This window comes from Panulirus ornatus, chromosome 13 (assembly GCF_036320965.1).
Source record: "Panulirus ornatus isolate Po-2019 chromosome 13, ASM3632096v1, whole genome shotgun sequence".
Classification (NCBI taxonomy): domain Eukaryota; kingdom Metazoa; phylum Arthropoda; class Malacostraca; order Decapoda; family Palinuridae; genus Panulirus; species Panulirus ornatus.
The window spans coordinates 10946485-10959967 of NC_092236.1; the positions used below are offsets into that span (position 1 = coordinate 10946485).

The following is a 13483-nucleotide window of genomic DNA, read 5'->3' on the forward strand; positions in this document are numbered from 1 at the left end:
ATATATATATATATATATATATATATGCACACGCACATACAAATACACAGACATATCCGGCGTTCTCCTCTCCCGTCTGTTTCCTGACACTACTCTGCTAACACGGGAGACGGCAATTAGTACAATAATGAATTAAAGTAAAAATTATGTGTATAAAGCTTACAGTGATCTGAATTGGTTTATTATATGTATTGCATAGATTGATACTGATTTAGTGAACTTATGCTACTAATGATCAGCAGGTGAATGAGGAATTTGTTTTACCTTTCTTATTTTGAATCGTGCGTTGTTTATCATCAGTAAGGCAGCGTTAAATGGAAAAAGTTCGTATAGTCAAATAAATGGAAGATATGTGTAAAGTTTCTTTTAAATGCTATTGATAGTTTACTATCTCCTAACAAAGCAGCACTGTTAAGTCTTCAAAATTATATTTTTACATTTTATGTTAATCGTGCGTCTGGCTGTCGCGTGCGGATTTCCAGCTGATCCAGGTAAACATCTGCTCTCCACGCATGTTATGATGGTTGTGTTGGGGATATCTTTTCATAACTTAATTGTCTTTTAGTGACTATTTATTGCCAATTAATTATTGAATGATTAATGCTTGTGTGATCAGATATGTCTAAGACATCGTCATGAGGAAATAGGGGCGCTCTAAAGTAAAACAAAAAGACTTCTCTCCATGTAAAATCTTTCATGAGTGGTGGGAGAAGACGTAATGACAAAAACTGTAAAATGTAATTGACGACCTTATGTGTAAGTGTTAACAGGTGAGAGGGGCCGTACCTTTAAGGGATGACAGTCTATTTGATATGATTAGTGAGGTTGGTGACGTCGATATGCTTTTCGAGAAATATATGAATTATCATATGTCCTTACGACATGCCTTTAAAGACATACCTCAGGAGTTGATCTCGGCAATTATTCACGAAAAGAAAACCGAAAATATGATTCCATATTACTAAAACTTAGTGCAGCAGCTTCCTAGTGGTGCTGAACACAATGACGATTGTACACAAGGCTGACAGTGATTGGTGTCAGTAGTGTTCTTACACTGTGTGACAGGATGTCAGGAGTAACGCCTCATGTGTTAGTATAGGTGCAAATCTCTGGGGTATTGTGTCATGCAGTGGAAGTTTTCTGCAAGATGGTTAGAGTTGTAGCTGACTCATTACACTTATGCATGCCTCTAGATAGCTGGGGTGCCAGTGGTCCCATCAATTGCAAGTAGGAGAATTAAGATGCAGTGTATGATGTTAGTCTATGGTTAGCACTCATATGGTGTATGTAATTAGACGTTGTAGGGTTGATATATTTTATTGTAGGAAGAGAGTGCTATCTTGGCAGATAGCACTTGCAGCACAGTTGTCATTTAATTGAAGATGTTCTCTGTGTGTTGAGTGCACATATTTCAGCATACCTTCTTGTGACTGTGGAAAGTTATACAATACCCTATAGAAGTTAAGGAATCTTGTGAGCTTACACTCACTCAGAGCATTGTTGTTGTTGGTTGTGATCCGGATGAATATATTTACAGATACTAAGAAGAAATGAGGTACCAGTGGCGACTATCAAAAAATCTTCCTAACATCATACAATATTACAGTAGTGCTCAGTGTAATCCAGCTCTTCTTAGGTAAGCAATGGAAGTAATTTATTGCACATCATAAAAAAGAAGAGTATACAAAAAGAAAATATTTTGAAGATCAGTTTCTTTACTTGTTGTTGGATATGTAATAGGAAAAAGATCATTTAATGCATTCATAATTGATATAATACTCTGGAGACTTCAAGAAAGAAGAACAAATGATTTTTAAGGAAGAGAATTTTTTTTCTGAGTTTTGCAGGCCACATTCATTAGAGTTACTGATCTGTAGTTCAGTATTTTTATCCAGTCTCCTTTCTGAACCCTTAGATTCCAGGAATCATCACCTGGAGACTCACATAGCCTGTGGGATTTATCATAATAGTGCTACATTTCCCAGTTTTTTTTCTTTTTTTAATCCTTCAGTATTTTAATATTTGTATGCTTCCTTTAGTATCACCTTGTTTATTATAGTAACTTCCTTTAGAGACTATTACTCTCTGGAAGTAATCCTGAAGTGTAATACACCTCTGTAGTGCTTTTAAGTTAAAATATCCCAGAAATTTAATTGTTGAACTGAAGAGGAAAGCAGTCAGAATATCAGGGAGACATAAACATACAGAAGAAAATGGGTTAAACTAGGGATACACAACAGTTCCATATGCAGTAAGAGCCTATGTTGTGGATTAATTCTTCCAGAAATTAGGACTGCTAATCGTATCAGTAATAAAGATAGGTGATATGGCAAAATCAAAATATACAAGGCTGCCTGTCAATGAAGAGAAAGTAGGACAGATGATCCCCAACTTACAATGGTATGACTTACGGTGATTTATGAATTTTTGACTTTACAGTTTGAGATATTCAACACTTTATTATATGATTAGGCCTTATATTAAATGATTTTGTCCACATATAGGCTAATGTAGGTGTTCTGAGAGTATTTAAGCTAGGTTATGCTAAGCTGTGATGTTTGGTAGGTTTGATATACAGTATTAGACATTTTAAATGTATTTTCAACATACAATATATCAACATATGTCAGTTTCTGGGAACTTTACCCCATCATAAGTCAAGGAGCATCTGTACATATACAAGATTTCATATTTAGGATGTTCTGAAATTTATTGTGATGAGTTGGGACATGGCTTGCAGAGAGACACTTCCATCAAACCTCCAACTTGTTTGTCTACACATAGATGAGTATAGACACTTACTGAAATGGTGAGGAGGCAGGATAATCCACAAAGGCTTGGACAAGATGAGGAAAGCAATCATGTCTGCATATATAGCAACAAATCATTTAATACCAACTGTCTTCCTGTCACTCATTTCTTCTGCCTCACTCCTTTATATTTTCTTTCCCGGCTTATATACTTGTGCATCCTTTCCATATTTCAAGATGATTAGCTTGACCCACTTTGCAATACCACATTCCATGTCTTCTGTGTCTCTTATCCCACTTCTTAGGTAAACTTTAGCACTATAGGATCTCATGCATCATATATTGTTTCACATTTAGTGCTTGTATTTAAACTTACAAACATTTTTACTGCTATTAGCCCCATGTTTATATTCGTTAATTTTTCAGAGATGTTTGGCAACCAGTAATTGGTCTGGAGATCCATGCTCAGATATCATCAGCCAGCAAACTCTTCTCTCGTGTCAGTACCACTTATGGGGCACCTCCAAATACACAAGTTGGCATATTTGAATCATCTCACCCAGGAACCTTACCAGTAAGGAAAAGACAGTGAAGGTCTAATTTTATTTGTGCTGTTTTCTCTTTTGCTGACTGATATGATATGGACAGAAACGTACCCTAATCATGGTCATCTTGCATGAAAAAATATATGTCTTTGATGCCTGTCCCTGCGTGGAACTCCTTCAAGGGGTTGGCCATGGTAGTAGAGTCTTCATGGCTGGGAAACTCCAGTGCTGCTCTTAGTGCTTCACCTTTTAGCAGGCCATAGGCAGAGGGCAGCTGTAATGCAGTGTTTACAGAGGCTCTGACTTAATGTTCCTACTGACTAGCACTACCCAATGTTCCTGCTAACGTTCCTGAAATAGAGTTCAAGAAAAAGAATGAAATGAATCATAACTTAATAGGTGCTTTTAGACCTGACTCTTGAAGGAAGAAGGTTATAAGGAGGGGAGAGAATGAGAAAAGGAAGAGAATTCCTCAGCTTTCCTGTTCATGTACTGAAGGAAGCATCATAATAGTCATTCTTAGTGTGGCTTGTCTCTGCACAGTCTTTGAGAATCAGCATCTAGGCCCTATTTCATTATGCTCCAGGGCATCATAGTTCTAAAAGCTCAAGACTGGATTGTAAAAATCCACTCAAAGTATAAGTGTGGAATTCTGATGGTAACTGGGACCTGTTGCAGTGTTACCATGGAAGATATCAGACACTCACAGATTAATATGGTAAAGTTAGAAGGTATACTGATAATTCAAAAAGCATAACTTGCAAACGGTCATTGTAACTAAGGAGGCACAAATAATGAAAATCATGGACTTAGAGCAAGATATTTATCAATTCTGTTCTTAAATATATCTGTAGTACTGCTTTCACCCATTCTGATTAGCAAATCATTTCATACAATAACAACCTTGTTGAAGGAAAAGTACTTGCCCTTGAGTTGGTTTAAGTAACTTGATAGATCAAGATTATCATATCCTTGATAATTTTGAATACTTGAATTAGATCGCCTCATGTCTTCAAAGCTCAATAGAGTCAGGTCATTCAATCTGCTCTTGTAGGATTTGTTTCTCAGCTTAGGGGTCATCTTAGTAGCTCTATGCTTAAAATTAAGTCGGGTTTGTGCACAACTGCAGAGCAGGCTGCACGTGTGAAATGCAATTTAGTTCGCTAGATACTTGCTTAGTTGGAGGGATTAGTATTGTATTTATGCTGTGCTTTAGTTTCTTGAACACTGTATATAGCATTATGGTTCCAGTAATGTTGTGAGTATTCCATACAGAATCATGGTTCAAATACTGTTATGAGTATTATTCATATCTTTTTATATTTCGGTGCAATTTACATGACAGCTAGAGACTGAGTGTGAATGAATGTGGCCTTTGTTGTCTTTTCCTAGCGCTACCTCGTGCGTGTGCAGGGGAAGGGGGTTGTCATTTCATGTGAGGCGGGATGACGATGGGAAGGAACAAGGGCAGCAAGTATGAATTATGAACATGTGTATATATGTATATGTCTGTGTATGTATAAATATGTATACGTTGAAATAAATAGGTATGTATATGTGCGTGTGCGGACGTGTATGTAAATACATATATATGTGGGTGGGTTGGGCCATTCTTTCGTCTGTTTCCTTGCGCTACCTAGCTAACGCAGGAGACAGTGACAGAGTATAATAAAAAGATAATGAATAATAGAAATTTATATTTCTGAATGAGAGAGCTTTTTTAGTGAAAAGAGATCATATTCCCTTGTTTCAGCTGAATATGCAAAGTACAGAAGTAAAAGACTTACACATCAGATGTAATATTTCACAAACCAGTTAAGCTTAGAAGTATGTTTAATGATGGCAGATAGACAGATAGATAGATAGATAGACTTAAAATTAGCACAAAAAGTGCAGTTCATGAAATCCAATCGTAAATATCATTGGTTGTAGGTGAGTGCAGTTCTAACCCACAGTAGGTCTTGGCATCTAACATATATCCAAATGACATATAGATCTAGGTAGTCTTTTTTGAGAAATCCCTTATTTGCCCTTCCCCCACATAGTTCTCCTATAGATAACTAAATGCACAATAAAAAATATCACAGTTATGCTTAATGCATGAAGAAATGTAACTATAATGTTTTCTGAGAGTTGATACAACAAAACTACAGAAAAAAATAAAGTTGTACACCTATGCCCTTTTTTAAATTTTACACTGTCTTTTTCCATTTTCCTAGTGTATTTGAGTCCATGGGGACATGCTTTGTTTTGATATTGAAATCTTGATAGATTGATAGAAATTACTGAATTGCACAGTGAGCTTTATTTTCTTCCTCTCACTGTTCATTGTTTCTTGCAGTGATTTGTATCCTGCATAATATTACTTTTTTATATTATCTCCATCTCATAATGAATTGTTTACAGAATGAATTGTCTATATGTTAAAACTGTTATAGTGAGGCTGTCTGATGTTTTTATGCACGAGCCATCTTCCATGAATGTGAAACAACATTGTTTTGTAAGTTTTCTCATCACTTATATAAGATTTATTTCAGTGACTTAGCTTTCAGTCTTGCTTTTGCAGGTTTTAAACAAGAGATGTGTAGAAGCTGGAATAAAGACAGCTCTGGCATTTGGGGCTACTGTGAACAAAATGTCTCAATTTGATCGCAAGCATTACTTTTATCCAGATCTTCCTGTAAGTCACTCTCATTTTATGTTATTACACTTTGGCAGCATAAACTTTATCTTTCACTTAGCCCACAATCCCCGATTTCTGCACAGTTCAGTGCTGATATCATCAGGTGATAATTTAATGGTTCCCACTCTTATTTGGAGTTCCTCAACACATCCTCACAATTCCTCCTTCAGCAGAAATGTGACCCACTCCTTTTCTTTCACCCTTACAATGACTCCAGACTTTAACCCTGGAATGTTCCCTAACCATTCTTCCCCTTCTTGAATTTTATTTTCTCTCAGGGCTAAAATATTCAGGTTCCTCTTCCCAAACATACAACCAGTCTGCCCTTTTTTGTCATCCTGGTTACAGTTGTGCACATTCAGACACCCTAACCTGTACCATCAAGGAGGATAAGCACTTCTCACTTGGTTCCTTCTTCTGTTCCCACTTTTAGAAATTGAAATACAGTAAAGGGAGGGTTTCCAGTCCCTTACTTTTGTCCCCTTTAGTCACCTTCTGCAGCATGCAGGAGATATGAGGGTAGTATTTTTTTCATTCCTATCCTCAGGGGTATCTGTATATATCTATATGTGTGGGTTTAGTAAGAAGCATTTTCGATGCCTGAGAATGGACATAGCAATGGATGGAGCCATAGAATATGAAGGAAGCCATAGGTTGGGTGAGGGGGCAGGAGTCTTGAGCACAATGAATGTGCAGAAAGAGTTAAGGGCAGAGTTGGGTATCTGTGATGGAATAGTGGTCTCAACAACCTTATATGGATTTAAGGCATGGGCCCTAGATGAAAAAGTCTGGAGTTCCTGTTTTGCTTGGGAAGCTGGCCATGTGCAGTGAATAGCAGTTGGGACCACAGGTCACAAAGGGTAATGATGTCTTGAGTTTGTGTGCGAGGAGAGTGCTAGGGAGTTGAGCAGTAAGTGTTCATTTTGGTAGTTATGTCATGGGCATAAAGGATTTTAGAGCCACAGATCTTTCCCTGATAGGATGCAGGCCTAGTTCTTCTCTTCACTCCTCAGGTATCAAGGCCTTCATAACTGGCACGTGATAGTATTAAAGCAGACCCTGGACTCTTGAAACCTTCTTTACTAGGCCTGTGTTTGCTTTTCTGTCTAAAGGAAAGGAGTACCATTTGTGATGAGGTAAAGAACTCTCCTTAAACTCAGCCCTACAAAATTATAGTATTTATGGGGAATTCTTTTTGAACAACTTCTGGCCCATGTTTCTCAGTCCCCAGCCTTACCTGTAATAAAAATGTTTAATTTTCACTACATGACAAAAACCTCTTCAGGTTCCCTGTAGGTCACAGGATTAATCTGTCTCTTTGTGTGGAAGAATTCAGTGCAGATGATTTTGGTAAGGAGTTTTGATTCTGCAGAATCTGAATCTGATACCAATTCTACTTAGAGAAAAATAGAACTGCCATATATTTTGTTAAACTTTGATGGTTGGTCTTGGCTTGTTTCAGGAAGACCAGTTTATTATATAATGATTTGTAAGTTAGATATCAGCACTCAGGGAGATTAGTTTCATTTAATGTCTTAGTTGCTCCCACATCAATTTTTGTAGAAGTTTTCAGTTTATTTCTAAGGAAACCCTGAAAGAGATCCATTGACTGATCTTTTTTTTTTATTAATGTTTATTAGATGCCCAAGTTAATCAAGCAGCTCTTGCTGAAGGTTTAGAATGGCCAATAGGGAGAGAAAAGATAGATGTTACATAATATAAACTGCAGTGACTTTCCCTAGATCTGGCCAGGTCAGATGGGAATTGAAGGCATTTATGCAAGTTGCTGTCTGAAGTCTCCTCTATTTTGCTTATTATTCAGGAAGGCTTACCAGCTGCTTTCAGTACTAAACTTGGGATACCTCTCCAGTTCTTGAAGAGTATTCAGTTAAGCTAGACCTTATTGAGTGAGTACTGAACGTGATCTTCAATGACAAGAATGTAGACAATTAGAGCTTCTGTCTTTGCACATCTGAATTACTTTTTCCTAACAAGGTCATTTGAGCTACCTCAGCATTTCCGAGGTAAGTATAAAGAATAATCAACTATTAGGGACTGTTACTCCTAAAAGTAGCAAAACAGTCAGCTTTTCTATTTCTGAACCTCTCTTCCTTTGAGGTCTTTGTAAAATCAGTTGAGGAATATGCCAGTCATGGATGAAGAGCCTGGAAAACTTTTCAAGAAGCAGATTATATCATGAGTTACAAAAATTCTCACTTGATACCTGTTAAATTTTACGTTGCTTAGGATAACTTGCTGCATTCATATAGTTCAGTTGTCTCGTGAGGAACAAAGGTTTCACCTTCACAAACATTTCCTAAACAGTTTGATCCCAATCCAAGGTGTTTTACCTACTCAAGCATCTTTGGAAAAGCTCAGTTTTGCATCTCAGTGCAATGCCATAGTTAGACTTCAAGCAAAAAAGATGACATTCTGGGTAAATAAAGTTTTTTCCTGGCTGCAGGAAGTTATATGGGTAGGATAAGCAGAATTAGATAAATGGAACAACTAATGGTAAGGTAGAGAGAAAATGATGGAATAATCATGCAAAAATATAGCAAGCTTAGAAGAATACAAATTTAGCCATGGTTATGGGATTTAAAAGTATTGGATTTAGTCTGCACTGCTGTGTAATGGAAATTGACATAACTTTTTATGATTTAATTTCATCAACTAAATTTTCTGTTAATCCTCTCTGACCAGTTAATTTTCTAATTTAGGCAGGATACCAGATCACACAGTTCTATCACCCATTGGCAAGTAATGGCAGAATAGAATTTATTGTCTACAACCCTGCAGTCCATAAATTTCCATACCGACATTCAGTTGAGCTAATACAGCTTCAACTGGAGGAGGACAGTGGCAAGAGTATACATGACAAAGATAATAACAGGTATAAATAAGACTTATTATTCTTCTATTAAAAAAGCATTTAAATTGTGTGCTACTGTGTATGACAAAAGCTTAGTTCTGATATGTCTCCTGTTTCAGTTTGTTAACAGAACTTCAGCAGGCTGCAAGCAAAATTTTGTGTAATTGGGTTTCAAATGTAGCAAAATGTTGATTTTTTAAGTAAATCAGTACTGTATTAGAAATGTAATTTTGTTAGATTTTATTCTTTCTCTCTGAAGCTAATGCTTATGATGTAATGCATTATAGATACGATTAATTCTTGATGTAATATATTGTGTGTGTGGTTAACATCTATTAACAGAAAGCGTAACTGTTACATTGCTTGGAGGTGTCAAACTTGCAGCATTCTGATACAACTGCATTGGTTTCAGTTTTCATGATATTTTCCAAATTCAAGTGCTACCAGATTTTGCTAGAAATTTGTTTATGATATTGAACTAACTTTTGAATTTGATTGAAACAAAAAAGAATGATATTCTGATCCACCCAGCAACCAGATTTCTAAGTCTGTTCACATATTTGTGATAGTATAATTCTTAGTTTTCTATGCTTTCATCACAGTTGCCTCTCCCATTAAACTTTATTCAAAATTGTAAGTTGAAAAGCATTTTACTATTTGTGTTTGTGAAATGAAATTGTATGAGAATATAAACTTTTATTGTTATTCATACTTTAGCTTTGGTTTACAATTGAATTAAACATTGTAACTTAGATTTGAATTTTTTAATGACTTACCACAGGGTCATTCTTCGATATCTCACGGTCTTTGCAGAGTGATATCCAAGCTGCCATGTATCACCAGGGTGGGTTTAGGTAGTGATGGTTTTGGTGAGGGATTTTTGGTTCTTTGTACTGGTGGTAAAAGGCTGATTTCCAGCCATTTTTCTTCTCATTTTCATGAGAAACATAATTGAGATGAGCATCTTGGGTAAATCTGTCAAAATAGTGTCATCAGTGTCCATACTACTTATCTGCAAAAATAAAACCTGCCTCAAAAAATCTTTTTTGTCTTTTTTACTTTTAGGGTGCTTGTGGATCTTAACCGTGCAGGCCAACCATTGATGGAACTGGTATTTGCTCCAGGGTTACGAAATGGTGAGGAAGCTGCTGCCATGGTTAAAGAGGTTGCTCTTATTCTCACCAGAATAGGCACTTGCAACAGTCGGATGCATGGTAAGTTACTCATTAGTCTAGACTGTAATTAGCTCATTGCTTTTAGTGTAATGGAAGCATTAGGAAAAAGTTTATGAAATTATTTTCATGGAAGCTTATTGAGTTTTACCGCACTTGCAAAACATTGGTCTTATGAGTCATTAGTTAATTGTTGAACTAATTCCATTATGTGAGATCTAAATTGTCTTTCTTAGTTGTTTGTAAAGATAGGATTAGCTGTCTTGAATGTTTATTGGGAGTCATAATATAGACTGTTGTCTCCAATTATAGTATTATATTACCAAAAACAGATTTTTTTTCTTTCATCAGTCAGAAATTATATTTAAATTTTTTATCATTCTCTTGCTTATTGTCAAATTTTTAGTTAAAGTTGATGTGGATGTGGAAAACAACAGACTAAATGCTGTAGTAATTTTTTTTGTCATAAATGACATACTTACTAGAGAAAGAAATGGTGTCTGATACTGATAAGGATATGAAGATGAAAAAATTAGTGGTGTAGAGAATTCAGAAAGGGAGACTCCTAGAAAGAATTCGATACTTTAATTTATTCTGAGGTTGAAATCCACGTATATGCACTTTTGCAGTTGAAGTGGGGGAAGAAAGTTTTTGAGTGAAAGCATTATGCTAAAGGGTTAGTTAGATGTAGCTTTGTACCATCATTTAGAAAGAAATATTTAAGCAAAATGTAGTTAAAAATTTGGTTCTTGGAAGTTGAGAAAGGAATTTGTTGGCATATTTTTTTCGTGATTGACATTTCTGTAAAGAAAGTTTTCTTTTCTTAAGGTTTATATTTTTGAATTGGGATGTCTGTCTTGTGAAGCATTGGTCATATACCTTCCTCGTGGCAATTTTTGTCTTAGTTTTAGCACGAGTTTAATCTTCCCAACCTTTTTTGCTAATGCATTGTGATAAATGGAGCTGTTTGTTTCTCAGCTAGTGATGCATGAACTAGAAAACCATCCCTTTGCTTTTGTCTAACTCTCATGGAAAGAGTATGTTGTAAAGTTTAATTTGGGTCTTCTTGTTTATAGTAATGGAAGGCAAGGTAGATTAGCAATTTGTACAGCTTTTGATAGTGACATGAAGTAAATTGCGTGATAGTAACAGAACTCATAAATTGCTTGCTGATAGGATGTAAGTATGCTGCTGGAGATAATTTTTGAAAATCATCAATATTTTGATACTATTTGGAAGCTTTTAGCAGGCTTGAAGTAGAAGATAGTCCTGTTATTGGTTTTCCCAATTCATACTTCACTGTTGCAAAAAGAGATTTTTACTTTCATTTGATTTCCTTAATTTCCCCCTAATTTTTCTTCACATATAGCTATAGATTTATGACCCCACTTTATGGAAGTGCCCCTATTCATTCAAATTATTCCAATTTCTTTTAGTTGTAGAACAACTGCTTTTGTTTCAGAACTAAATCAGTATTTTTTCTTGACACTTGTTGAAATATTACTACTGCACTGAAATTTTTAAGCCTTCACTATGGGAAATATTATGACAGAAATATATAGAGAATATTCATCCTAAACCACTCAATTTTTAGTGTGTGGAAATATATACCCATTTAAGATAGATACAGCTTTGTAGCAAAGTGAAAATAAGATAGGAGATGGCTGGAGGAGATTAAGGGAGAGGGAAGTGTATATTTGACATTTACTATTACTAAGGTTTTATCTGTGTAGTTGTATTTAGAATTTTATTACTGTGATTCAAATTGACAAGTAGACAGTGTCATTTTACCAAATAGACACAGTATCATAGAATATTTTTTTACTTCTATTAGAGGGATCCCTTCGTGTGGATGCTAATATATCAGTTCACAAACCTGGTGAGCCCCTGGGAACAAGGACAGAAGTGAAGAATCTTAATTCACTTCGGTCTTTGGTAAGTAAAACTTCAGCTGGTAGTATTATGATAAAAGAACACTATGGTGAAAGCAGTGCAGTGCCTGACTGGTTTCATGTGAAAGTTAGATATTTTTTTCATAATCTTATTGATATATTTTCATCTTTCCCTTGCATATCAACATACTTTTTTTGAATTTTCCATAGCCATCCTTGAGTTTCTTGATTCATTCTCTTTCACTTGAAGACAATATGTGGTGTGAGGGGGTTTGATTGAGTAAGTAATGAAAGGGTAAGAGAGATGTTTGGTATTAAAAAGAGTGTGGTTGAGAGAGCAGAAGAGTGTGTTGAAATGGTTTGGACATAAGAGAGAATCATACCATCCTGTGATTCCTCTTACTTGTAGCAGATTTGAGAAGAGAATATTTTTTCATATGATAAAATATTTCAAGATATTCTGTGGTATCTTTTTTTTTACTCATTATGCATTTTATAATGATTTCATTGCAAATTACTTTGTTTTTCATATCTCATCCAGTGTTCATGCTCATCACAACTTGATACTTTTGACCATTATTTTCTGCTTCCAAATCAAAATGGAACCATTTCAGTATGGTGTGAAAGTATAGGTACTTATGAGGTTTGATGCTGGAAAGAATTTTATGGTTCTAGGCAAGTTCGCCACCAACTCACTCCCATTTTTACATTTTCTAGTAAGTTTTCATTAGATATCATCGAAGTGTAAAACCATAGTAAGAAGTTCCTTAAAGATTTGGATTCTCCTTTTTATATTGTTTGGTCTTCTGCCTCCCTATGTCACCTTTTATTTACTTGATTAATTTTTTCTATTTGCAAACTTGTTACAACATTCCTCAGAGTTTTCATACATCTTATTTCAGTTTGCGGATAATGAAAGCTTTACTTAATTGATAGTCAGTGTAGCATGTAGAATCCTTGATGAATATTTTAGCTGTAGCTGTTAAAGAGGTAGTCAGTAACCTATATGTTACACATTTGTGACATGTTACATGAATCAATCTCGTTCTTTTGTTTATCTGTCTAAACAAGAAATATTAATCCTTTCATTTTAAGGATTATTGCAAATGAATAATATTTCCCAGATGTGGTTATTGATCATCCCTATATTCATGAAAGTCAAATGCCCAGCAGGAGTGCTGAAGGCAGTAGCCAAAAAATTCATTTCACTTGAACTTTCATTTTAGAGAAGCACTCTCTAGCTTCTTTCAATTTGAGAATCAGACGGTGAACATATTAAGGGACTCTTACATAATTGAGAAGGGTAGAAAAAATAAGAAAGAAAAAAGAAATGGGAAAAAGTCTTTGAGAGACAGTACAAATCTGGGAGTACGTGGCACACTGCCATAAGGTGCCAAAAGAAGAATATGGCTAAAGTAAAGAACAACTGGTGAAAGAACAAAGAAATCTTTCTAACATCAGTATTTCCAAGGATGACAAAGGCTAGAGAATATATCATTATAAGCCATGTATAATAAGATATCTTCATCCCTTACTTTACTGTGTTAAATTTTCACATCACCTTTTCTG

The 13483-nt window shown here is 35.4% G+C and overlaps 1 protein-coding gene across 9 annotated transcripts in view; it reads left to right on the forward strand.

The window, feature by feature from the left end:
• The first annotated feature begins 472 nt into the window (after window positions 1–472).
• GatB (glutamyl-tRNA(Gln) amidotransferase subunit B, mitochondrial) overlaps window positions 473–13483 on the forward strand; it is a 53952-nt gene continuing 40941 nt past the window's right edge. For 4 of the 9 annotated variants that reach the window (XM_071668585.1, XM_071668586.1, XM_071668580.1 and 1 more), the window contains exons 1-7: window positions 485–756; window positions 1538–1636; window positions 3177–3324; window positions 5862–5975; window positions 8699–8871; window positions 9916–10064; window positions 11857–11957. In XM_071668585.1, coding sequence (XP_071524686.1) covers window positions 1551–1636; window positions 3177–3324; window positions 5862–5975; window positions 8699–8871; window positions 9916–10064; window positions 11857–11957 — 771 coding nt within the window. In that variant the 5' untranslated portion in view covers window positions 485–756; window positions 1538–1550. Of the gene's footprint in view, window positions 1090–1537; window positions 1637–3176; window positions 3325–5861; window positions 5976–8698; window positions 8872–9915; window positions 10065–11856; window positions 11958–13483 lie in introns of all 9 variants that reach the window. The other 5 variants (XM_071668583.1, XM_071668588.1, XM_071668584.1 and 2 more) reach the window with 4 other exon arrangements.